Here is a 27,404-nt window from a genome sequence, read left to right as displayed (position 1 = left end):
CATCCATATCGCATTGCCCTGAGACTGCGGGTGTGGGAACCTGGCGGCGAAGGCACAGCATTTTGCGTTTTCGTGTGTGGCGAAGAGGTCTATCTCTGGATGAACCTACTGCTGGAAATATGGTTGGAGCACCGAGGGATGTATCTCCCACTCGTGCATCTGATGGCTGTGTCTGCTGAGCAGATCCGCCATCTGGTTGTCCTTGCCTGGGAGGTGTTCCGCCATGAGGAAAATGTTCCTTTGAATGGCCCACTTCCACATGCACTGTGCTAGGTGTGACAATTTTGGGGAGTGTGTCCCTCCCTGCTTCTGGATCTTATACATCGCAGTCATGTTGTCTGTCCGGATCAACACGACTTTGTTGCAGAGATGCAACTTGAATGCCTTCATCGCCATGAAGATTGCCATCAGTTCTAGTAGGTTGATGTGCATTTTTTTCTGTTGTGGTGTCCATAGTCCCTGCACTGTATAGTGGAGGACATGCGCCCCCCAACCCTGGAGAGATGCGTCCGTCGTCAGCACCATCTGTGGTACCGGCTCTTGGAACGGTCGTCCCCTGCAAAGGTTTTGTGTGTTCCACCAATGCAGAGAGCTGTATGCACGACCGGTCACCAACACTAGGTCCTTGAGCTGTCCTTGAGCCTGGTTCCACTGGCGTGCCAAGCATTCCTGAAGCAGACGCATGTGTAGCCTCGCGTGGGGGACTATGAAGATGCAGGAGACCATCATGCCTATGAGTTGCATGAACACCTGCGCCGGGAGTGAGTGTTGTGGCCTGAACTTTTGAATCAGCACTCGCATGCTGTTGACCCTCGCTGAGTTTGGTTGCGCTGTGGCAGCGAGCGTGTTTATTTCCGCGCCTAGGTACTGCTGTACATGTGCAGGGTGAAGATGGGACTTCTGGTAATTGAGCGAAAATCCCAGACTGTGTAGGAGGTGAATTGTGCGGGACACGTGGTCGGCACACTAATGGGCTGACTTTGCCTGTACAAGCCAGTCGTCTAGATATATGTAAATGTAAATGTAAATGTAGTTGAGCTTATATAGCGCACAGCTACCCGCAGTGGGTTTCCCGGCGCTTGCTTAGGGAACCCTTCCTGGTATTCCCCTGTGAGATAGCAGGGTATCCACAAGGTGAAAGTCAGGCATCTCGCCGCGAGGGGCCGTTGTGGAGATTAAGCAAGCTATTGCCCAGAGTCGCAGAGTGTGAACCCGTGAGTCGAGGAGGCACCGGAGCAAGAATTATCGAGTCCGTGGAATTTTTAGCCCAAGACCCGCCGAGGCAGGGAATTGAACCCTGGTCCAGGACCGATCTCAGCTTCCGGGTCTGCTGCCTCTAACCCCTGAGCCACACTTCTCCCAACGGATAGACATGGATGTGTTGCCGCCGAAGGTGCGCAGCTACTATCGCTAAGCACTTCGTAAACACTCTGGGGGCTGTAGTGACCCCGAAAGGCAGGACTTTGAACTGGTAATGCTGGTTGTTGATGGTGAACCTGAGATATTTCCTGTGACTGGGGTGAATGGCAATGTGGAAGTAGGCATCCTTTAGATCTAATGTTGCTAGGAAATCTCCTTGACTGAGCAACGGCAGAACTTGCTGTAACGTTAGCATGTGAAAGTGTTCTGACAGGATGTATTGGTTTAGAGGTCTGAGGTCTGAGGTCTAGAATGGGCCGTAGAGACCCGTCTTTCTTTGGGATTAAGAAGTACAGCGAGTACACCCCTGTACCCTGCTGTTCTAAAGGCACGAGTTCTATGGCGCCTTTTTGCAGCATGGATATGACTTCCTGCTGCAATAAGTGCATGTGCTCGGCGGACATAGGACGGTGCCTTGGGGGTATGTTGGGTGGAGTGGAGGTTAGTTCTAGACAATAACCGTGTTGTACAAGTTGTCTCACCCACCTGTCCGTGGTAATGCTTTCCCAGACTGGCAGGAACTGCTGGAGTCTCCCCTCGACCGGTGTTATATGGTCGGGGGGCAGTGACAAGACGTAACCACGTTAGTGGTGGAGGACCTGGTATTATTATTTCCACGTCCTCTGCCCTTGCTGCTGTTTCCACGGTATCCACCCCTATTGTTCTTGTTATAGGTGGTTTGTGTGCCCCCCTTGGTGTATTGGGCTTGTTGCGGCGCTTGTCCTCTTGAGGCTCCCCTGTTACCGGAGCGACGAAAGGAACCGCCCCGGAACTGCTGAGACTGCAGAGCTCCCATGGATTTAGCAGTTTCAGTGTCCTTCTTAATCTTTTCAAGAGTGGTGTCTACCTCCGGACCAAACAGGAAGTCAGGGTTTACTGGCTGATTGAGCAGGGTAGATTGGATCTCCGACTTAAATCCAGAGATGCAGAGCCAGGCATGCCTCCTGAGCATAACGCTAGTGTTTATGGCCCAAGCTGCTGTGTCGGCTGCGTCCAACGCGCACTTAATGGACGCGTTGGAGATTAACTTCCCTTCTTGTATAAGCATTTCTGCCCCCTCCTTATAAGCATCTGGCAGGTGTTGCAGTAACTGCTCTAACGTGTCATAGTGTGCCCTGTCATATCTTGCTAACAGGGCTTGGGTATTGGAGATTCTCCAAATATTAGCAGCTTGAGCTGCCCCCCTTTTTCCACAGGCCTCCAAGATCTTGGATTCTTTGTCCGGAGGAGGAGCATCACCCGTTGTCTGAGAGTTCGCTCTTTTGCGAGCATTAGCCACTACTAAGGAGTCCAGTGGGAGTTGTCCCTTGATGTAGATAGGATCCACGGGTGCAGGCCGGTACTTCCTTTCAATTCTTGGGTTCACCCCCCTTGCTTTAGTGGGCTCTTTAAAAATGTCACTTGCATGTTTGGGCACCCCTTTGAGCATAGGCAGAGTTTTGATAGACCTTTCTGATGTGGAGAACGTATCAAAAAGAAAGTCTTCCTCCACTGGGTCAGCGTGCATATCTACGTCATGGTTATGCGCCGCCCTCTCAATCAGCGCGTTGAACGCAGCAGTATCTTCAGTAGGTGAAGGCTTGACAGCATATGAAAGAGTATCAGGGGTGGTGTGTGGCTCAGCATGGTCCACAGTGTCAGCCCACGGCTGGGACTCATCCTGATCAGTATCAATGGGATAGTTAAACTGGTCCTCATTGTCCCCTTCCTCCACATCCTCAGTGACATTTGTGGGAGAGTAGGTATAGTCCTGACCATATGATTGCATGGGCTCAAAAAGAACAGGAGAGGTGGTAGAGTCTCTCTTTTTCTTCAGTGGTATCCTATAATGTTCCATAGGCGCTTCAGGCCTGATTTTACGCTTGTAAATGGTGAGTCGACCCGATTCGGAGTCGATGTAGAGTTTCGACTGGTTGTTGTGGGACGGTGGCTGGAATACAACGTCGTCCGACCGAGGCTGAGTGGTTGCGGCAACCGACGTCGATTTGGAAGAGTCGGTAGCCTGTGTATGTTGAACAGGTTTAGGCCGTGCTATTGGGGGTAGTCCGAACTTTATTGGCTCCGTAAGCATCAGCGACGGACTGATTTTCTTCGATGGAGTCGGTGTCTTCGAGTCGACCGACTTCGACAGTTCAGTGCGTTTGAGGCTGTGCGTCGATTCGAGCCGTTGCTGCGCAGCAGGAACGCCCTTGGGCTTCGACGCGGTAGGGTCTTTCGATCCAACTTTCGGCTTCGGGTCGAAGGCCTTGACCAACAGTGGCTTCTTTAGTTTCGGATCGATGGTCTTCTGGGCAAGAGGCGCCATGTTTCGGAAGAGGCGCCATGTTTGGAGCCGGAAGTCGACGTTGACGGGAGCGTGACGTGTTTTACTGTAGACACCGGCGCAGTCGATCCGAGATCGACGCCCCCCTTCGATCCCGAGGGGTCGAGCGCACGTTTCGACTTGGAATGTTCCGAAGTCGTCGAGCCGATGGTCTTTTTAACCAGTGTCGGATTCGATTTCGTGTCTTTTGGTTTCGGTTTCGATTTCTCCACTGAGTGTGGTCGATCGACCGATGGCTCTTTGGAAATGTCCTTAGTCAGGCCTCGAAGCGGGACTAGAGGACGGTGTTGAAGATATTGGCTAAGGCCTTCCGGCGATGCCTCGACCTGAGCCGTGGAAGAGTCTTTATGAGGCCCCGCTACTGCGGTTGGGCCTAGCTCCTTGCTTGAGTCGTCGTCGACTGCTCCGATAGGTTGTACGTCGTCTTCTACCTCGACGATGTCTTCATCATGGACGTAGAGTTCTTCCTCGTCCTCGTTGTAGGTGGAGTCTGGCTCCGATGCAGGATCCGAGTGCTTCGGATCCTCTTCTTGTACATGTTCTTCGTCGTCACCACCGAAGATGTTCTCTGGGTCTGGTGCCGATTCTCGCGCCGACTGTCGTGCAGCGCGTCGAAGACGGAGAGTTTTCTTCGACCTGAATTTGGAACAGGCCATGCAGCTGTCCTCGTCGTGGTCCGGCGAGAGACATTTGTTGCACACCGGGTGCACGTCGATGTGGGGATATTTCGAGTTGCAGACTGGGCAGCGCTTGAACGGACTGCGTTCCATCGTCGATCGTCGAGGGGCCTTTGGTGTCGAAAGGCAAAAAGTCTTCCGAAGTCTAGTTCAAAGAACTGGAAAGGTAAAAGGCACCGAACGAAAGACAATACCGACGCCCCTAAGGCCTTTTGGCCTCGAAAAAGAATAACTAATATATATTGCGAACGGGAGTTAAGAAGTACATCCGAACCCAATGGCGGAAAAAACCAATCTGAGCATGGTGGGGATGCCCATGCGCACTGTAGTCCAGGGGAGGAGCCACCTATCTCGTGATACTTCGAAGACTCTTCCAGGACAACAATGTGCAATCATCCGGACCCAACACTAGGCGGCGATCTATGCATAGATATAAATTCAGCAGCCCACATGCCTCGAACATCTATATTTTGTGGGAATTGCAGGGATCACAGAAATCACAATACGTTTGAAAGCCAGTTTGATTTGAAGCCAAAAGCCAGACACCTTTTGGATAGTCTGATTGTCATATTTGCCATTTTGGAATGACAAACTTCATTTCTAATGCACTTGGAACATGATTTTCCAACATAAAGGTCTTGTTGATCTACACAGTGCATGAACAAACTTGATAGAATAAGGGTGCTCACTTTATCGACTGAGCCATCTTGATGTATTCCGGTGCCTTCAAGTCTACTTTTTCCATACACTGTCGAAGTTTCTAGAAAATAATTCAAGAAAATCTTCACTAAATTAAACAAAATTATTTGAAATATTACACACACCAGCACACATGTATGCATACACAAACTGCGTGCAATATGTCACTTCTCAGCACTGCTTCTCTCCAGCATAGGATGCAATCTTTTGGGTTGAAGTTCAACCAAAACAGCACTTGAAGGTCTGACAATTGACAAATACAAGCCTAACTGCTTGGTCCCTAACTAGCCATGTGTGTGTCTAACTCCATCTCACCAAGTCATGTAAACAAACGAGTATTCCTTGATGCCATGTCAAACAATCAAGATCAATTCATCAAACTACTATAAGTGGTAACTCCTTCTGCAAATATTTAGGCTGACTACAGCTCCTTCATTCGCCATGTTTTATAAATAAATAAATAAATAAATAAGCAGGTATAGATTGGTATTCTAATGTAACTAGAAAGCTATAGGTAAAATGTAAGGGAAACTTAAAGTATTGTTATTGTTTCTTGACATCTTTTATTCAGATCCTATACAACAGCTTCATTATGACACCTTGAAATGTATGCATACAGTAATATGTATGCAAACCTTAATTAAGACGCATACATCCTTCTGTGTTTCAGGGCAGCTAGTTTAGTAAACTTCCTGGCAATCTTTCTAATATGTTTTTGTGCCAAATGGATAAATAAGCCAAGCAAGCCATGATATTAACTAACAAATGAGGCACTTCCCCGAATTTACAGACCGTGGCACAGACTTTTTTTAAAATCATTGGTGTACCTGGTAAAATTTGACAATTTCAGGTGTGTACTCTCGCTCATCAATTTGCTCCTCCCGCTTCAGCAGCGTGCCTTGGCAATGTCGGCAGCACCTGATTCGGTCATCATCCTTTTCATCTAAAATTGAGCTCACACTGCTTAAGCTGTTGATGCTGCCTCTACGAGAAGTGCGCCCGCTGTTGTTTGGAGAGAGGTTCGGACTGGTCTGGGAAGAAAGGACATGTTTGCTGGCACTGGTGAGCTTACCTGCAAAAAATTATGAAGAAAGAAATGATATAAGGTACAAGTAAACCAGGATATGGGGCTACAAGCTGACTGATGTACATCTGGGAGAAGGTGTCCCATGAAAACAGTGCACCAATTAGTACAACTCTTCACAATTATTTCCAGTAAATAATCAGCTGCTAAAGGGAAAATCAAAAACATAACAGACAAAATGTTTGATGTAAAGAAACAGCACTGACACAATCATGAAAATGAAGGAAGCAGAACGTCCAGCATATTGGTAAATAAACTGTGCATTCAGGTAGCTGTGAGTTAAGCGGTCACAGAGTACAAAATGTATAATGTCACACCAAAAAAGGCACCGCGCAGCTGAGCCTTTAGTGGGTCTGTTTAGTCAAATTTCCATGTGTTCTGCAAAACCAACTGGTTAAAAAAAAGTAAAATAATCTCAGGATGTGAGTCAAGTGCATACTGTGGGAAGAATGTGGTCTGCATTACAGGCAGCTTTGTGGGTAGTAAAACTTATTTTGAGAGGTGGAAGGATATGCTTGTGAAGTGCCACATGCTCTGGTGAATAGCTTGATGCATTTTGAGGTGATATTTCAGGGAAGCTGGCAAGTAAAATATTACTTAATGTGGATAACATGTTGTCCTATGGTTTACAGACAGTAGTGTGGAAAAATCAGAAGCGATTTTGATACTTCATCTTATTTCTACAGAAAATAACACATTTTGGTGACTCAAAAAAAGACTTGTGTGAAATGGAGCTCGTTAAAAATGGCTCATACTTTGAACCATTCACTCGGGCACCTTTCAAGTACCAGGTTGACTAAACTTAACCATTCAACAGGGTTCATTTGTTGAATATGAGAACAAGGTCCCATGTTGTGGGCGACACTGAGAATTCTCTGTCCCATATCTAAAGAATCCAGCACCTGCAGCTAATGCGGTGGTGAGAGTTAAAAGGTAAGACGATTTCTCTGACTTTTAGCGTCTGATAGTATGCAATTCTGTTCCTTCATCCATCTTTTCAGGATTATCTAGAGAAGATTGCTCACTGGTAGATTTGACTTAAACTTTACACGGTTTGACGATCCACTCCAAATGGATAAGGGCTGGCAAGCAGTGACTAGTTTCAAAAGATGCTCTTGAATGCGTACTTCATTCTCATTCAAGGGTGGAATGCAGGTCCATTGGAGTTAAGAAACAATGAAGACCTACCAAAATCCAAGAGCGGGTTAAAGAACTTTTATTTTTAATACTGCCCTATAGCTCTACACTGATCGCACTTGCGTCCAGGTTTGAGGTGCCTAATGAAGAATCCCTGACAAGGTTGCACTGCCAAAGAGTAAGGAAGACTTTTCTGAAATAGCTTTATGAAGAGGTGATTTACACAAACATGTCATTTACATTTTCCCAAATCTTTGAATTGTATGCTGACCTTATCAAGGCTGCTTTCTTTTTTTTTAAAGTTATGTTGTGAGTTTAGGTAGATTTTCTGTGCCCCCATGAGTCTCATTGTCTTCCAAAATAGACCATGGAAGAGGTGGCACTGGACCTTTTTCTTTACGCAAGGCTTCAGTGAGCACAGACTCCCCTAATAAATTACCCATAACAAGAACTGGCTTCTGTTTGAGTGTTTTGAGCCTGTTGTCCAAGGAGTTTGATGCTGGATGTTCTGAAATGGGTTTAGTCCAAGAAGCAACATATTGTACAAATAAAGGAGACTTCATATTAATTAAAGGCTTTACTGAAGCAGGTACAGTTAATCTTATAAAGCCTAGGAAAAGCAGGCTTTGTGTTCGCTCAGAGACTTTATTGCCTTTGAATGAACCAATCTGGTAGAATATAGGGACTCTGGTTCAAGATCAGAATTTGGAGTGTATGTGTTCGTCCACCTTCTACTTCTGAGGCAGGGAATGGGAGAAGGCTCTTCTCCACTAGGTACAGCTTTCGGTACCGCTCTTGGAGGTGCAGAATAGGAGCATGTTCCAGAGTAGGAACAATAATCCATTTGAGAAGTCTGAACAAAGAATATAAATGAATGCAAAGACAGTGTGCTGCATTTTTGACAAGTTAACTGTATAATCTAACTGCACAATTTTCTCTGAAGACAACAGCGTCTTAGGAATAGAAGGCAACGCCGATAACAAGGCACTGAAAGTGCTGTAATTACTGTGTTCTGGTATATGGTAAAATTACAGGGATGTAATATCCAAAGCAACTATTTATTCTTCTTTCCCTTTTTTCTAAATGGTCCTTCTAATGTTTGCGTCTTACTAGAAGAAGGCTCAAGGAGCAAGTACCAAAACCAAAACTGGTTCTCATTTGATGTAGAAAACATGCTCTCTACGCTGCTGAGATTCAATTTAGGTAAACTGGACTTAGGAAATGTTGGTGCAGAACATTTGCTACCAATTTATAAATAAATAAATTAATGAACTCCTTTCTGACCCTTAGAGGGAGACTAGCTCAACCTCCATGAGTGGAATATAGCCAAAGACCTACCAACATCTTTGGGGTTTAGATCTAGGAGCTTGTTCCACCCCAGAACCCTGCTATCTTATTTAGTGCAGTTCTGAGACAGAAGCTACCCATCATGTATTACCTTTCAAGTCAGATTTGGTTGAAAATGCCTTCCAGATAGGCATTCAAATTAGATTTAATAGGAACTTTAAATGATGGTACAGGCCATGCCACATACCAAATCCCTCTTGATGTCGTACCTCGCTTTGAAGTTCAATGTTTCCCTTGGTACTGTTCCTTTCCCAGTAAGAAAGCCACTGTGAATGAAGCAGAAAAAAGCAAATCCGTACAGGATTCAGATTCTCCAAATTCACAATATAGGTTTTGTGTGAGTCAGACATCAATCTGTTTAGCACATCTGGTGTAGTGCATCAAGCCAGTTATGAAGAGAATGTGCTGCTAAAGAAGGCATATTTGTGTTCTAGCTAATTGATCTATTCGGGAATCTGTCCAGATATGAACAATATAGCAAAGGAAATACAGTGCTGTCACAAAAAAGTACCAGAGATGCTAATCAATGAACCATGACCGATAGGTGCCCAGGCCTTACGCTCATACTGCTCTTCAAGGTTACGCACCACACTTTTTAGTGCGATTCATTTTCCTGGTCCTCTGGAGTCCAGAGGGATCTCCGCAGGATTGTTGCTAAACAATTTGTTTTAAAGTTTGTGCCTTCCCCCTACAAGGGCCAGGGGATCTCTTCTCTGTCGCCTTATATGGAATTTATTTCGACACAGGTATCCAGGCCCTGTGTCCTATAATGGCTGCTGTAATATTTCTTCTGATGTTGCATCCTGCCAATCAGACAGCTCACTCCTGTGGTCCCAAGCATGGTCCAGCAGGAGCAAAATGACCAACGGGAGAAAGAGCTAGCTCAGCCAATCAGACAGTTAATTTTCTTTTTTAATTGCTGGTCTCACAGGACTCACTAGGAACGAACTGTCAATACAGCTGTTTGTTGTAAAACTTAATTCCTTCAAAAATACTGAACAGATTTATACAAAATCACAAAAATACCGTTTTCTGGGTAAAGAACTAGCTTTTTGTTAAATTTGGTGTAATTCTGTTCAGCAGTTTTTTCTGTATCATCTAATTTTCTCTGTGGAAATTTCACGGGGAAACTGCATTTTGGCACCCCTCTTCTTTTCATAGCCCACCTTGACATATAACCCCAAATCTTTTCTAGGAAGGAGCTGAGGTGGATAAACAGTTTTTTGAAAGTTTAATGAATATTGGTCAACAGTGCCAAAGTTATTAACAAAACTAAAAATCCTCTTCTTATGGATCTATGCAGATGTGCATAGTGTGATATGCTAGTTATTACCATTGTTGAGTATGAGAGGCGGCCATGAGTTAAGATCGGCAAAGCTTAAATAGCACATTCTGCACATCTGCATATATAGATTATTTTGTGTGTATATGTAAAAAAGAAGGAATTGGCCAAATCCATGGCCAAATCCATATTGCAAGGGGTTGAATTTGTTAAGTAAGGTAATATCACACTTAAGGTGTTTTATATACAACTAGCGGCCCGTCCCGACGTTGTCCGGATATGAAAAAGAAAGAAGTCTGCAATGGTTGCTCACCTGGGCATGTTTTCCATTTTCGGGTCCTGCGCACCTCACAGTCTGAGGGCGTGTGCCTTGGTAGGTTCATGCACTCCAGTGCACTTAGACGCTCCACATCGCGTCAACGGCAAACGCCACATCTCCAAGAACGCTATTCCCCCGCTTCCCAATGCTTCCGGCGTCTCCGAAGGCACACGCCCACATCAATGCTAAACGGCACCCCCACTTCATTCCGTGTCAGAACGCTATTCTCACACAGAACGCTCTGCTGAATGTCTCCGAAGGCGCACGCCCACAACAATGCTAAACGACACTCCCACTTTAAGACGTGTCCGAATGCTATTCTCAACCAGGACGCTTGCCACAATGCTGAATGCACACGCCCATCGCTTTAAGACGTGTCCGAACGCTATTCTCAACCAGGACGCTGTCACAATGCTGAATGCACAGGCCCATCGCTTTACAGCAGAACACCCACGCCCACAACGGACTACTTTGTCCCAAACAGTCTTTTTGCCTTTTAGTGTATATGTTGGGCTGGTGTATAGCCTATGTCCATCTGCTTATACTCACCTTTCCATTGCTGTATGCGGCGTTCCGGTTGGCGCTGTGGTTCCGGACCTTACCCACCTCAACGGTTTGGTCTCTCTCTTTATAATATTAGTATGGATTAGTATATTAGTATAGATATAGATAGATAGCAGCCCGTCCCGACGTTGTACGGGTATGAAATCGAATGTCTGCAATGCTTTCAATCTGCAAGGCAATTTATTTTTAAAACTTACTCTGAATCGCCCCATCACCGGGCTCAGGCCCCGCGTTTTTTTAAAAACGTACTCAGAATTGCCCCATCACCCGGCTCAGGCCCCGCGTTTTTTTTTAAACTTACTCTGAATCGCCCCATCACCCGGCTCAGGCCCCGCGTTTTTTTTTAAAACTTACTCTGAATCGCCCCATAACCCGGCTCAAGCCCCGCGACTCAGAATCGCCTCATCATCCGGCTCAGCCCCCGCAGAAGAATGCGTCCACTGTGAAGCCGTGTCCTCAATGCAATATGGGAACGTTTGTGTCCGCTGCAGACGCGAACGTGTTTGTGCACTCCACCTGACGCTCCGCTCCAGCCGACGGCAATTAGACGCCCCACATCGCGTCAACATGCAACGCCCACAACAATGGTAAATGCAACGCCCACTTGTATTGGGACGACGCCCACTCGTATTGGGACGGCTCAGGCTCCATCCAACGGAAATTACACGCCCCACATCGCGCCAACGCCTACAACAATGGTAAATGCAACGCCCCCTCGTAGTCCCAGCAGGCCGCGCCCATCGCTCTATGCACATGCCCATGCACATGCCCAAATGGTAAATGCAACTCCCCCTCGTTTTGGGACAGCAGTCCCAGCATGCCGCGCCCATCGCTCTATGCACACACCCATGGCTTTCCAGCAGAACGCCCACGCCCACAACGGACTACTTTTCCCCCAACGTTCCTTCTTTGGCTCACTATTGCGGTAAATGCCACCCCCCTCTCACTTAGCGCGGGGACACGCCGAGATGGCGTAACCATGCGCCTTATAAAAAAAGAAAAGAAAAAAGAAATGTATATGGTGGCCGTCTGCATAGCCTATGTCCTTCTGCTGCAACTGCCCTTTCCAACGCTGTATTGGGTGTTGTGATTGGTGCTGTGGTTCCTGAGATTACCCGCCTCAAAGGTTTGGGCTCTCTCTTTATAATATTAGTATAGATAGGAGAGCTGTTTCCTCGTATAAAAGTAATTGTGGCACACAATTTATGCAGCAGTAATTTGTGCGGCAGTAAACAATGATTTTCATGCTACTTTGGTAACTTTGACCTTTGCACTGTAGTAATAAAGGTGTGAATGTGTTTTTATTAGTACAGTTGCTCAAGGTATTATGAGTTACTGGCCCACCTGCTAAATAAAGGACTGAAAACTAGCCAGCGATGCAAAAAATCCTGATGTAACTCATGAGATGTAATGACTCCTGATGTAATGGTGACATACTGAAGAACTGGTGGCCATTGGAAGGGAAAGGGGCAGAAGCTTGCGAGCAGTGTGAGAAGCTTGCACTAGAGAGCAGGGAAGGGAGTAGGTACTGTGGACAGCATAAGATATGCTTTGTGGATCAAGTGAGTGGTTGGGAATGTAGCTAATACTGGTTGAAGCAGATACTGCAGGGAAATGTAACAAGTCACCACAGATAGGCTGAATAAGGTGATGCTACGGGTGGCCAATCTAGGGAGGGATATCAGCTCCAGTAGCCAGTGGGAGAAGCAGGAAAAAGGGGATAGTGTAGGTAAATGGCACTGGTTGTCAGTGAATAGATATGGCATTGATGGGCAGTGGGAGAAGTTTATATTAGTCAGAAGTGTGAAGATCTCAAGACTGGTGGGTAATGTAAGGATCTAAAATTGGAAGGAAGTAGCTAGCATTGGTGGACAGGCAGAGCTGTCAGTGATGTGAAGTATGGGATGCTGGCACAGATGAGCAGTTGGAGGGGGGCAATACAGAGGTAAGGAACTGCAATGGTCCGTTTACACTTCCATTTCCACTGGTCATGAGTGCAGGCCCGCAAGCGCCACAGCACACATGCAGCACTGTGTTTCCTACAGATGAAGAGTATTAGTGTTGGTGAGCTAAATTTTGGTTTCCAGTCCGGCCTTGTATATTTGCTGAGAATGTTTGGCATGTGCTGTAGACCCTTTTAATAAAAGGTTATTTATGCTACAAGACTGTCAGTTAAGATTTTATTTTGTTTGTTAAGCAACAAAAAGACAGGTGCCCCAACTAACATCCATGTGCACTGTGGCATGATGCAGTGGTATAAACACTTTTGCAGGGTTAAGCTATGTGAAGCTCCACTCCTGCTGTACAATTAGTTTAACAACAGGTACCACTGGTTAAAGTGCCACAATGTCACAACTAAACAAGAATTGGAGAAGCCAACATGTCTGATGTTGGCAACCAGCCTTTTGGCTCTGTCAATGCTTGTTTTGGCTTTTCATGGTTTTTGCAAAAGGTTATTTTTGGGGAATCTGGGGGAGGGGGATGGAGGTGCATTGTCAATTTAATATAAAAAAATATTGGTTAAAACCAAAAATAGTTTTTGGTCTCAAAAACCACACACTGCCACAATAGTCCTTGGTACAGGATTAAACTACTTTGCATGAGGATGTGCCGCTTGTGTATGGGAAGAATGCCATCACTCACAGTGAAGTTAGCTGGTCTTCTGTAGTAGGGAGCAAGACAAATGTGACTGCCACTATGACAGACTAATGGATGAAGAGGCCTGACAGCCAGCCCCTGTAAATCAGTATATCATACATATAATTTTAGTAACATCAAAAGGTTTAGGTTAATGCCAGATGTAAAAAGAAAACAAAACTAGGGCTGGTATAGGTTTTCCCATATCAACATTCAAACTAGCGAATGCATTAAGAAAGCCTACGCACAAGCATGAGCCATCAGGATTCAGAGGTGACATGCCCAACATAACACCTCTTTCTATTTTAAGTCACATTATGTATAACACTCTTTGTCTCTGGTCGACCTCTGTGTTGGCCATTCCTTCAGTCTGGTGATTGTGCGGTATCTTGAAGTTGAAGCTCATTAAGTGAAACAAATATGTTTGTCTGTGCCAGGCCCATTTTTCCAGAAAAGTGCAATATAAACACCACAAAAGTCCAGTCCATAAGAGGCAAGGGCACACACCCACAACACCCGATACTTACTTGCCAAGGGAAGGCTGACCACCTCCATGCACTTCTTACACATAATAGACCCACATAACCGGCAATGGTGCCGCCGATTGCGAATGCTGAACTTATTCCCACAGTCCGGACAGAAGGGGACGTCATGGTCACTGACCCAGGGCACAACAGACTTCTCAATCGCTTGAAGGAAAAAGGAAACACAATACAAAAAGTACCAGTCATTGCCTCCAATTTCTATCATACTGTGTCAATGTAAAGAAGAAGCGAAAGCTTGCACCAACCTCTTATTTTGGCAGAATCTGTGTTTGTTCTATCAAAGGACGCTAGCTGTTAAGAGGAAAGAGGAAAACAATTACTCCAAGAAAGGAACAAGGAAACATCATACGTGTGCCACAAGTTTTAGACTGGATTTGTGAATAACAGAAAGGAAATGCAACAGCCATAAAGACTAGTCCCTAAGTAACAAGCATTTTTTTTACTAGCCCTAAAGATTAAAGCAAGCATTTGCACATCTAGTTTGAATGCGTGTGTCTGGATCTATTTTTTGTGACTGTATGTTTCCTTTAAAGTATTATTTGGATAAAAATCTCTTAGGGGTAATGGGTTAGGTATTTTATTGTGTTAATGGACAATTATGTAAATATGTTCAAATGTTAAAGAGTGGTGTGATTCTGTAAATAGCTGTGGCTAGATTGTTTTACCATGTTTATTAAAGTGAATGTACGATTGAACTGGATGTGTGCTGTAAAGATCGGCAATGACAGAGATAGCATTTCGTTTTTTACTTCTATGTATAAAAGTGTACTTGTAATCGAGTATAAGGAATATTTATTCCATTTTTGGTAATTCTAAAAGTGAAAGACCAGAAATGCGTATTATATTATGCACATTTTTAGATTATATAACTTGGTTGTAAGTAATCTGCTTGAAAAATAGGAGTGATTTTAAAATGAAGCATTCTTAGTTTAGAAATAAAGCTGGACAGGAACAAAATAATGAAAGAACATGCAACGTTTCCAAATAAAGCACATTAGAAGTGTACACGCACAAACATTACAAATACATCACTAAGACACAGGACAATCTTCAACTTTTCACGTGAAAAAGATCAATTTGGTATATTTTATGAACAAGGACCAAGAGATTATCAAAGTAAGAATTTTTCAAAATTATTTTGTCTTATTCTGAAGCACAGCGATTTTTAACATTGTTCATAGAGGCTTCTAGGAATATCTGAATGAAGGTACTTAATGTCACTGAAGCTAATCTCCAAGTTTGCTTATCCGTGATTATGTAAAAATAACAGTCCCACACACACAAATATGAGGGTAGTAATAAATATTCGTGTATAGTGGAGGAGTGTGGCTCACTGATTAGAGCGGCAGACCCTGATGCAGAGGTCTGGCCCGGGACCAGGGTTCAATTCCCGACGCGGCAGGGTCCTGAGACCAAAATGTCCACGGACTCGATAATTCTCGCCTCGGTGCCTATTCTAATCATGGGGTCCCACGCTGCAACTCTGGGCAATAGTTGCTTAATCTCCACTACGGCGGCCCACCCGCTGCGGGATGCCTGGCTTTCACCCTGGGGATACCCAGGGTAGGGGTTATCTCACAGGGAAAAGCCAGGACGGGTTCCCAAGGCAAGCGCCTTGATGCCTTCGGGTGATACGTGCGCTATATAAGTCGCAATACATACATATCGGTGGTATTAAATCCATGTAGAAAGTAGGAGGCATTATGCATGCACCAGTGGCGGTCGTTCTTATCCCCAAGGGACCTTACAGGTCCAGTGCACTTTGCTAGGTAATTATCACACTTGTATGTAGAAAAGATGGAGATGTTACAGCGATGTGCATAAATGAGCAAGTTCGAGTATAGAAGGCCAGCAGTGTGTACGATGATACCCTTTCACACCTAGTTAGCAGGTTCAGGCAAACCCTGTTTTTCAATGTAAGAAAGGAGGAGGGTGGGGTTCCTGCACACTTTGTTAGGACCAGACTTACACAATGTGCTAACAATGGAGGAGTCTTATGGGGAAGCAAAAAAGAAACTGAAGAGTTAAAGTTGCACCATCACCCAGGCCCTCATCTCTAGCCAACTGGACAATGGCAACGCGCTCTACGCAGAGATCGCAGCTCAGGTCCTCCAATGACTATAGATCATACAGAACGCTGCAGCCAGACTCACCTTGGATCTCACTGGCAAACCCACTTTACCTACTACCTCAGGGAACTCCGATTCCCCGTTCATAAAAATTTGCCAATTTAAGCTTGTTGTCCTTCACAAATGCAAACCCGCCTACTTAAACCACCACATTAACTTCCATCAGCCCACCAAAGAACTTTGCTCCGGTTTCTTTTCTCTAACATCTACCCCTCAAAACCGACCTAGCAAATGCGGAGGTCGCTCCTTCCCCTACCTTACATCGAAGACATGGAATGAGCTACCCGTTCATCTATGGACCTCCCCATCTCTTTCAGAGTTCCAAAAGTCCCTGAAGTCCTGGCTATTTGGGTAATCACCTGGACCTCTAACCCTGATGTTCCCAATGAAAACCAATCAAAGATATAACACATTTTTGGGACATTTATTCCTGAAAAATAATAAACTTCTAAGGCACAGCCTGTCTTTCCTGAACTACTTTTCCAATTACCTGGTGGACTTGGGGGTGTTGCCACCTGACAGGCAGTCCTATTTCCCACAGAATACAGGTCCAGTCCAGGTCCCGTAACCCCCTTAGCCTAACCTCCGCTCCTGTAAATAGTAACAAAGAAAAAAGTAGCCCCTAAAATGAGTGCAGTGGATGGAAACCTTCTTGGTCCATACTCTGGGGAGGGTGAAAGACAAGAAGAGGCATGACGCATGCATGCCATGGATAAACAGGGACAAAGGACATGAGACTGACGATGGAGCGAGCAAATGGTAAGCATATGGCTGGGCTGAAGCCCACAGATTGTAAATGCGACTTAGAGACATCGCATGCGCTGCCCAGCCGAGACTTTAAAAAGCATAACAAAAGCCTTGATGCTTAAAAGTATCATCATAGACTGTTCATGTTAAAAAAACACGCAATCTCAAAGACAATTAGCCTGTTCTTGACGAGTTGGTGCAACTACTATATTTTTCTTTATTTTTTATTTCAAATACGTGCCATGAAATAAAAAAATATTGCCATCTTAACATGACCTATAAATACTTTCAATAAAAATGTTATAAATGTGGATTTTTTCATTATTAGTGTTTTTAAATAATAAACCTCTTGTGCAAGAATACATCACCACCTAAGCAAAACATTCAAATCATAGGCAGCGACAATGCCTCAAAAACTTCATAACTTTAAATGATAAGCATTGCCAAAAACAAACAGGTCCGATTTTGGCATGCTTGTGTAATTTTTAAAAACTTTACTCCAGGCATGTGCCACAAAAATAAAAACAAAAACAGACAGCCAACGAAATGTGTTCACCAATTGCTTTCCACAAAAATGTAAAATTAAAAAAGAGGTGACAAGTCAAATGTAATGTTTTATCTCCTGTCGCACAGGTGTAAATAAACAGTTTAAAAAAAAAAGAGGTGACTGTTTTACTACATATAAAAAGCCTTTTGTAGTGCCAAGCACTACGAAGGAGACCAGAAGAAATCATCATTTGGCCAAAGACTCAAATTACAGGCAGCGACAATGTCACTTAAACCATGAATAACAGCAGTCACCATCTAACTGAGCACCAGACCTGCGGGCAAAAAAACCAGCTACTTTTGAAACAGAGTATTAAAAAATAAAATGAAAGAGCACCTTTTGAGCTTTGCCACTGAAGAGAAAGGAACAATTTCTAAGTGGATGTGAACAATGTGCACAAGCTTCGTGCAGTCACTCAAAGTGAAGAGAGGCAATGGGTGAAGCCACCAGATTGCTGCCACTTATGATGAAGCGTAAGTAAATTATTTTTCGTTAAATGAAAAGGTCTTGGCTTACACCAAACCTAGAAAGGAATCTCGGAGTGTGTGCAAATACATTTGGAAAAGCCCTAGAAGCAAACACGCTTGCATGCAGCCTCAAACACTGTTTGAATGAAATGGAGCCCCCAAAGCACACACACATTTACAGAAAACTACCCACGAAGTGCTGGGAAGCAACACAAAGTTGTAGAAAAGCACCAGAGGATCAGGGAGAGGAGGTGGGCGGTAACTCCCAGGCTGTGGGTGAAAGTGAGCGCGGGAAAGAAACCGACGAGCCGGCATGTGCTCAGTATTCACTGTGCAAGCGATAAAAAGAAGATGCCATGGTAGAGAGGAAGCAACAAAGGAAAGGATGATAAACACAAAAGTTGGTGACGGTTTAAATTCTTAGTACGAAGCATTGTAAAACTGCAGATCGTTATTACAGATCACTGTAAAACTAAAGACACTTTCACATGAAGACAATGGTAACGGGGTGGAAAGCAAAAGAAAACACAAAAGGGTCGATAATATGCAAGGACAACAGAAATGTGAAGGGAAAAAACAAGCACTGACAAAGCTTATAGGTCTTGGCAATCCGAGAGCTGTTGGCGTTGTCAATATCAATGTATTTTAGCCATGCGGAACGGCTGCTGTTCATAATGGCTGAAAGGCATGTAAAAATGCTACGCATATGAAAAGGGGGGGCCCTCGGCCCCCCCGCACGCATGGCGGCGCGGCGACCGTCTCACCCCCTTTCCCCTCGTGTCCTTCGACGGTGGGGGCGTGCCCTGGGGGCGCGGCCCACCGCCGATTGGCCGGCGCCCCTCCTGACCCGGATTCAATGAAGTGGTTCCGGGTCGGGGGGGGCGGGCGATAGGAGGGGCCACCCGGCCCCTCGGGAATAAGAGGTAGGGAGCGCCCAGGAGACCCCCTTGTCCCTGGACGCTCCCTCGCTGAACGTTGTGCCCCGCGTTCGGGGCTTCTTTGTTTCCCACCCACCATCCCTTGGTACAAAGTTTAAGCAGCGTTATGTCCGGTTTAATGATAAGTTTCAAAGGTATGGACCGCGGGAGAGTAGGCTGTTGTTGTATTTTGTGATCTGTTGTTAGGACTTTTTCCCCTTTGTAGAAAAGTGATGTGTTAAGTGAACTGTATTTGAAGATATGTGTCTTTAGGCCTTTTTTCCCTTTATAGCTATACGTTGATATTGTGATTTTGAGTAACATGAGTGAACCGAATTGTAATTTTATGCCATGTGTCGTTAGGCCTTTTTTCCCTTTTAGCTATGCGTGGATACTGTTATTTATTAGCCAGTGTAGTTGTCCTTTAGAATTTTTCCATAGGTCGTCGTATTTATTAGGTATGGGGCATGCGGTAAGGTCATTATCGGTGAGCACATATTTGAGGTCTGAGGGGGCGGGCATCATCCTATGGAGGTTCCCGCCCGGGGGGAGGGGCCTGCGGGCCACTCCCAGTACTCCAGGGGCAAGGTAATATGCAAAGGAGCGCGGGTAGGAGTAGTTCACGCTTTCCTTAGGCTGGTAGCCACCCCGCGCGCGTGGACTCATGACGCCACCGGCGCAGAGTAAGGGCCCTCCTTTAGTGGGTAAATGGAGTTTAGGGCGTAGACCGGGCAACTCCCGGGGTAACACTGCGCATGCGCACTTCTAGGGGGGAGGCGCAGCTTGTAGGACCTGACACCGGTAGTGACCCTGCCATATGGCCAGAAATGTACAAAAATCAAGTGTAGGATGTTTAGTTTAAGCTAGGAACAACATGTATTAGAGTTTTGTTAAGGTCAGGCTCTCAAACTTGTTGATAACAATTGTATAACTGAATGTCCTGCTGATTTTTGTATTCATTGTTGATTATGCAATTAAGACCTTTTTTAATTTCATACTTTAATAAATACGGCCGGGCGACTAGCGCCCGCCTTCCAAAAAGTAAAACACGTCTCGTGTCCACGTTCCTGGGTGTTGGGTGCCGGATTGGGGGGGAGGCGGCAGCTAGTCGCTGACCATGTGGCGGGCAGTCCAGTTTTTCCCCGAAAGTAACTAACACAAGGGCACACACGCTCTAAAGCAAACGCACTGCAGCCTACTACAGACTGATCACACCAGGTCTCTTCGAGCTAGCGCATAAACGGTCTAGCCGAGACGCAATAAAATTAAATAAGATGCGACCTGTAACAGGCAGAATCGCCAGAAGAAAGAGGGCCCCTTGCCAGGCTCCTGCAGTTAAATATCTTCCACCCCAAGGCCAAATTCACATCAGTAAATTTACAATTGGACCGAACCAGCCTAGTGTTCCCTCCACTGCCAAGTAACTTCCCTGCCTTAACTCTCTCCCTGCCCAGTCCAGGTTCTGCTCCTTGGGGGTGGCCTCCCCTAAGGCCCATGGTCCAGCCAAATCCACCTCCCCTCTGGGAAGGGGGGGAACCAAGGGGCAGATTGATCATACCAGGTCTCGTCGAGCAAGCCCATGCGCTGTCTAGCCGAGACACAATAAAATAAAAAAAGATGTCACCTGTACATGTAAAAACATACCCCTGCCCAGGAAACTTGTTAGTGCCACCCCTCACCCAACCCTTTGAGACTTAGAAAAATACAAAAGCCATCTAGCCTAGCCTTATACCCGTCAATCCTCGAACCTTCCAGGATTCTTGTGGGGTGGGCAGGACAGCAGTTGAGCATCCAGTAATGCTAGACATAAACAGAGGACTGAACCACTACCTCCTAGTCACTGCAGTAAAGCCCAAGCAGATGCCAGTGCTGTTTAAAGAAGAAATGCTTTTCGTTATGCAAACGCAGTGGATAAGGAAACCAGCAAATAGGAGAGTAGGACACTGGCAGTAAAATCAAAGGGCAGATAGATGGAAAGGCAAGACAGGAGGAAATGGAGGGGAATGCTAATAAGAAAGCAATAGACTGGGTAGAGGATGTGGCGTAATGGCTAGAGTGCAGGGCGTTGGAGTTGGGGCTCAACATCCTGTGATTCTAGGCAAATCACTCAATCTCTCCATGCCTTAAAATGAACGCGTCCGTCTGTAGAGCAACTGGTGCTCCGGTAAGGAGCTCAGATACTTTCATATTATGGATGGCACATTTCTCTGACACTGGAGAACATAAAATCATTCTAGAAAAACGACTAAGTTTCTGTGATTGAGAGCCAATCTATATGGCTGGACTTAATAGCATCACCAGGACAGTAATATGAGCAAACCAGAGTTTATAATTACCAAATCATCCAAAACACATAACCCCATAATTTATTAGGGAATTTAATCTGGCATACATTTTTGATGACCAGAATGCTCCTAGGATTACTTCGAGGATAATAGTACTGATTCTTCCAAGCAAGTTTCCAAAGGGTTAGGGTTCCAGGGACAAATGCTCATATGGGGATATGAAACGCATCAAACTCATGAACTGCACGTATACACTTCTTATCACAATGTTAGAATATACAATATTGTGTTAAAGTTGCTCCACCATCATAAGAAGCCTGCATATGTCAGATATTATGGACTTATGTTAATAATTGGGTATCTTCTACACAACACAAGAAAAAGAAAATAGCCTATCAAAGAAAATCAGTACAGGAATGGAGCATTCATGCGACTCGGTACTCTGTGAGCTAGATTAAAGTTACATAAGCCTTAGCTCCACCCTGGTTGGCACAAACCCGAGGAATATACAGGATGCATTAGAATCCCTGGAATACGAAATGCCTTCGACATCATACTACAACCGAACACGCACCAACAAAGGAAATTGTTTTGCTTTTTGTGCAGTGGGAGTGTAGTACGTGAATGAATGAATGTCAGTTGGTTGCATTTATTCAGTGGACTCTGAAGTGTGAAAGAGTGTTGAAAAGGTGGGAGGAACAAATCAGGGTAGAATTAGTCATTGCTTAATTGGTGAAAAAAAGACGCCAGGGCTCAAGGTATTTCTTAGGGCACCACTGCTGCTTACACCACACACTGCCCCTGCCAGTGCTGTGAAATGTCAGTACCAAAACAGCGACAAATGAGCACATTCCCACAAATCTAACAATATGGACTATACCATGCTCGAGGGAGGTTTGGTAAAGATATCACTCACAAAAGATATTTTAAGCCTGCTGAGTTACTAGGCTGCAGAACAGATCAGAGTAATGCATTAGAGAATATATCACAGGATGTGTATATAAATGCTAAGTGACCATAAATACAAAAGCAGCCAGGAACCAGGCAGCAGTAGTCAGAGAAGAGGTGAGGGAAACGAAAGGTGGTACACCGGCTCAGCAGAAGTAGTGACCACTGGCAGTCCAATCGGTGCATGATCTGACCACACAGAGCTGTAACACAACAGATACAAGTTTCCCTAGAAAGGAATACCTTCAATCCACTGTTCCTCACATTAATTAAAATGTGGGAGCAAACCAGACTTACAGAACAGTTCTCACCATCCAGATACCTTAAAGGGGAGAAGGGCAGAAGGAGGAGGAATGGTATAGGGAGCGTGAACTGAACTACACATTCCAAACTATAAAAAACACTTATCTGAAAGCAACACATTTACCTTTTCTAACCTGATGATTAATTTATTCACTTCCACAACGTAGTGATCGATTCTGGCGGCTCGATGCTTTTTGAAGTCTGCAAGATGACTCTTAGTAGCACCTGAAAAGATAAAGAGCAAAGGACTAAGACAAAGTTATGTATTTTAGTACACACCTGCTAACGTAAAAAAAAACCTAATGTGTCTTATTCCGGTATAACTGTTTGCCTTTGTGTGGGGTGTCATTTATTTTGCGGTCTTATCATGACTCATGAATGGGCACATAAAGCTTTATAACTTAAACAACAATTATCAAAAATAATTCCAGCTCTTTTTCTCTGTTGAAAATCCCAACACGTTAATTCCTACACAAGTGTTTACCCAAACGTTTTGGACCCATGGCCCAATTATTAAAACAAGTATTTACATTTTGTTGTGTGTTACAAAAAATGACATCCTACAGCCTTTTCTTTCACATTCCCTGTACCACAGCAAGGCTGTCACATAATTCACTTTCCTTTTCTTTCTCTGACTGCAAATTGAGAGGAGTTTGTAAACACCAACCTTATGTTAGAAAAACAATCAGCAATTTCTTAAAAGAAAGCCTGATATTTGACTTCTGTCTTTAAAGGGCAGCAAATGTGACCATATAAATACAGACTTTAGAAGAATCTTTATTAATTGCTTGGAATTTTGAGGTCCACTAAAATCGACTTATGACCATCCTGGCTTAGAATACCAAATCACCAACAGTAATGGCACTATCGAACAAGTTACTTACCTTCGGTAACAATATATCTGTAAGAAACAGTAGTTAGTATTAGATTCCTTACCTTAGAATATCCCCAGGTGTCAGTCTGGATCCGGAAACTTTTGCGTAGCAGTACCCCTGCGCGTCGGTAGGCGTCGTCTGCAGGCGTCCCCTGCGGCTCCGCGTCCGTCGTCGGCATCGTGCGCCGTGATGACGTCGCTGGAGTATATAGACGCCGCCTCCGCGCGCTGACGTCAGTTCTTTGCACACAGCTTTTCCGCGCCAGAACACGCAGAGCCATGTAAGAACCAACACTGGTGCCATGCGAAACTAGGGCCCTGAAGGGGATGACCTTAACCCTATGTATCAGTTCGCAGAACGGGGAGGATGGGTGGGGCGGTAAGGAATCTAATACTAACTACTGTTTCTTACAGATATATCGTTACCGAAGGTAAGTAACTTGTTCATCTGAAAGAAACAGGTTAGTGTTAGATTCCTTACCTTAGAATAGATACCCCAGCAATACCAACCCCGGTGGTGGGTCTGCGAACCAATACAGCTTACACCAGAAAGTCCTGGAGGACAGAACGGCCAAAGAAGCCATCCCTCCGGACTTGACTGTCCAGGCAGTAGTGCCTTGCAAACGTGTGCAGCGAGGCCCACGTAGCCGCCTGACAAAGGTCCTGCAAGGGGACTCCCCGGCCCAGGGCAGTAGTAGCCGCCGTGGCCCGAGTGGAATGGGCCCTCAGCCCAACAGGAGGCTCCTTCCGAGCCAAAGAGTAGCACGCTTTGATGCACAGGACGACCCACCGAGAGATGGTCCGTTTATGCACCGCCCGTCCCTTCTTCGCACCCACGTAGCCAACAAACAGTTGGTCATCCACCCGGAACTGGCGAGTGCGATCCATATAAAATGAAAGCGCACGTTTTGGGTCCAGACGATGGAGCCGCTCTTCATCCTTTGAAGGATGCGGAGGCGGGAAGAAGGAGGGTAAGGTGATGGACTGCCCGATGTGAAAAGCAGAGACTACTTTGGGCAGGAAAGAAGGTCTAGTTCTCAGAACCACCTTGTCTGGATGAATGGACAGGAAAGGAGGTTTGACAGAAAGAGCCTGGAGCTCACTCACTCTCCTGGCAGAGGTGATGGCAACCAGGAAGGCCGTCTTTAAAGTCAGGAGACGGAGAGGACAGGAATGAAGTGGCTCAAAGGGAGCACACATCAAGAAGGTCAGAACCAGGTTCAAGTCCCACTGAGGCATCACAAACGGAACAGGTGGATACATTTGCGTGATGCCCTTCAAGAATCTCGTTACAATAGGGGACTTGAACAAAGAAGGTTGATCAGGCAGCCTTAGAAAGGCCGAAAGGGCAGAAAGGTAGCCCTTGATAGTGCCCAGAGCAGAGCCCTGCTGGGCAAGAGAGAGAAGAAAGAGGAGAACCTCGGAGAGAGGGGCAGAAAGAGGGTCCACAGCCTTTGCTGTGCACCATGCCACAAATCTGTTCCACCGGCAGGCGTATACCGACTTTGTGGAGGGACGCCTGGCTGCCAGAATCACATCACAAACTTCAGGAGGCAAGTCAAATGGCCTCAACTGTCGCCGCTCAATCTCCACGCATGGAGGTGGAGACTGGACAGGTTCGGGTGGAGGACCGTCCCCTGCTGCTGCGACAGAAGGTCCTCCAGAAGGGGCAGGCGGATCGAGGGACCGACTGACATGCTGAGTAGCTCGGGATACCAGTACCTTCGAGCCCAGTCCGGAGCCACAAGGATAACTTGGGCCCGGTCGCGCCTGATCTTCTTCAGCACTCTGGGCAGAAGTGGTATAGGCGGAAAGGCGTACAATAGACCGCAACTCCACGTGCGCCGAAAGGCGTCGCCGTGCGAGTGCCGTCTTGGAAACTCCAACGCGCAGAACTGATGACATTGCGCGTTCTCTTCTGTGGCGAATAGATCTAACCAAGGCTCTCCCCATTGCAGAAAGAGGCCTTTCGCCACGTCCGAGTTCAGACGCCATTCGTGATCCACCGAGCACCGACGGCTGAGTTCGTCTGCCCTGGCGTTCAGAGAACCTGCCAGGTGTTGAACCGTCAGAGTCACACTCTGACGTTCCAGCCATTGCCAGAGACGCAGAACCTCCTGGCAAAGGGTCCACGACCCCACTCAGCCCTGCTTGTTGCAGTACCACATGGCGGTGGTGTTGTCCGTGAACACCTGCACTACACTTCCGTTGACAAAGGGGAGGAATGCCTTCAGTGCTAGGCGGATCGCCCGCAGCTCCAACAGGTTTATATGGAGCCGGAGACCAGATGCCTCTGATCTCCGCCTCTCCCAAGTGGCCTCCCCAGCCCTGGAGGGACGCGTCCGTCACAACCACGTGCTCCGGTTGGGGAAGGGAGAGGGATCTGCCTCTGACCCAATCGCGGTCCGTAAGCCACCACTGCAGTTGTCTCGCAGTGCCCTCCGAGATCAAGACATGGTCGGACAAGTTGCCCTGATGCTGGGCCCACTGAAACTTCAGGTCCCACTGCAGAGCCCGCATCCGCCACCGGGCGTGATGCACCAGAAGGATGCAGGAAGCCAGCAGCCCCAGCAGCCGCAGCGTCAACCTGACCGAAACCCGGGATAACGGCTGAAAGATGGGAATCAAAGCCTGTATATCCCGGACTCGCCGTTCCGGAGGATAAAGGAGCTTTTGAGAGGGACACAGGTGTGATTTCGGCACATTGATGGAAAACCCCAGCTCGTGCAGGAGGTCTGCCGTCATCTGAAGGTGGTGGACGACTGTCTGGGGCGAGCCCGCCTTCAACAACCAGTCGTCCAGGTAGGGGAAGACTGAAACCCCCAACCGGCGCAGATGGGCTGCGACCACCGCCATCACCTTTGTGAACACCCGTGGGGCGCTGGTAAGGCCGAATGGGAGCACGATAAACTGAAAGTGCTCGTGGCCTACCGTGAACCGCAGGTAATGCCGGTGGGCCGGCAGGACGGGGATGTGAAAATACGCATCCTGCAAGTCCAACGCTACCATCCAGTCTAGCGGGTCTAGAGCAGCCAAGACCTGAGCCAAAGTCAACATCTTGAACTTCTCCTTCCGGAGGAAGCCGTTGACGTTCCGTAGATCCAAGATAGGACGTAGGCCCCCTTTGTCCTTCTTGGGTACCAGAAAGTAGTGGGAATAGCAACCACGCCCTACTTCTGGCCCAGGAACGCGCTCGACGGCCCCCTTGGCCAAGAGGGCCGTAACTTCCTCCTGCAGAAGTGTCAAGTGGTCCCCCGACACACGGTGGTTCTGCGGTGGCATGGCTGGAGGAGTGGTCTCGAAGGGGAGGGAGTAGCCCCTTCGGACGAGCTGCAGCACCCACCTGTCCGATGTGATTGCGCGCCAGCGGGAGTGGTGATGGCGAACCCTGCCACCCACTGGCGTCACATGGGCCTGAAAGCACGGACTAGGAGGATTTGGAGGCCGATGCTGCGGGGGGAGGTGTGGTCTGACCTCGCCGTTGTCCCCGACCGCCTCCACGGCCGCCACCGCGTTGAGAAATGTGTTGCGGCGCGTGGCTGGCAGCACGTGTGGGACCGCCCCTTCCGTGGCCACGAAAGGAGCGAAACGAACCCGTTTGCTGGCGCTGGGTCGAGAGACCCAAGGACTTGGCCGTGACCCTGGAGTCCTTGAAGCGCTCCAGCGCGTGGTCCGCTTTGTTGCCAAACAGGCGACTGCCATCGAACGGCATGTGCATCAAGGCATTCTGGACATCTGCCGAAAAGTTGGCGGACCTCAGCCAGGCATGGCGACGAATCGCCACCGTCGTGGACATCGCCCTGCCCAGCGAGTCGGTCGTATCAAGACCACACCTGATGGAGTATTTTGCTGCGTCTCGGCCTTCAATCATAGCCTTGCCGAGCTTTGCCCGTACCTCCTGCGGGCATTCTGGCAGCAGGTCCGCGACCGTATCCCACAGAGAGTGGGAGTAGCGGCCCAAGAGGCATGCGGTGTTACAAGACCGCAGTCCCAAACTCAGGGACGAGAAGACCTTTTTTCCATACTGGTCGTACCTCTTGGATTCCCGGTCGGGCGGGGCCGACGGGAATGCGGTCTGGGAAGTCGAGGCCTGGATCACCAGACTCTCAGGGGTGAGATGGGTGGACAGGAACTTGGGGTCATCCGGACACGGA

The 27,404-nt window shown here is 46.8% G+C and overlaps 1 protein-coding gene across 1 annotated transcript in view; it reads right to left on the bottom strand.

Annotated features, from left to right (window-relative positions):
• Positions 1-27,404, bottom strand: part of RBSN (rabenosyn, RAB effector) — a 131,399-nt gene that overhangs the window by 59,003 nt on the left and 44,992 nt on the right. The window contains exons 6-10 of the mRNA XM_078661702.1: positions 22,501-22,601; positions 14,279-14,324; positions 14,016-14,177; positions 5,946-6,190; positions 5,109-5,179 (exon numbers count right to left, since the gene is read on the bottom strand). Coding sequence (XP_078517828.1) covers positions 5,109-5,179; positions 5,946-6,190; positions 14,016-14,177; positions 14,279-14,324; positions 22,501-22,601 — 625 coding nt within the window. The remainder of the gene's footprint in view (positions 1-5,108; positions 5,180-5,945; positions 6,191-14,015; positions 14,178-14,278; positions 14,325-22,500; positions 22,602-27,404) is intronic.

This window comes from Lissotriton helveticus, chromosome 9 (genome assembly GCF_964261635.1).
Source record: "Lissotriton helveticus chromosome 9, aLisHel1.1, whole genome shotgun sequence".
Lineage (NCBI taxonomy): Eukaryota > Metazoa > Chordata > Amphibia > Caudata > Salamandridae > Lissotriton > Lissotriton helveticus.
Note: the sequence above shows the minus strand (reverse complement) of the source record. Positions and strands in the feature narration are given on the sequence as shown.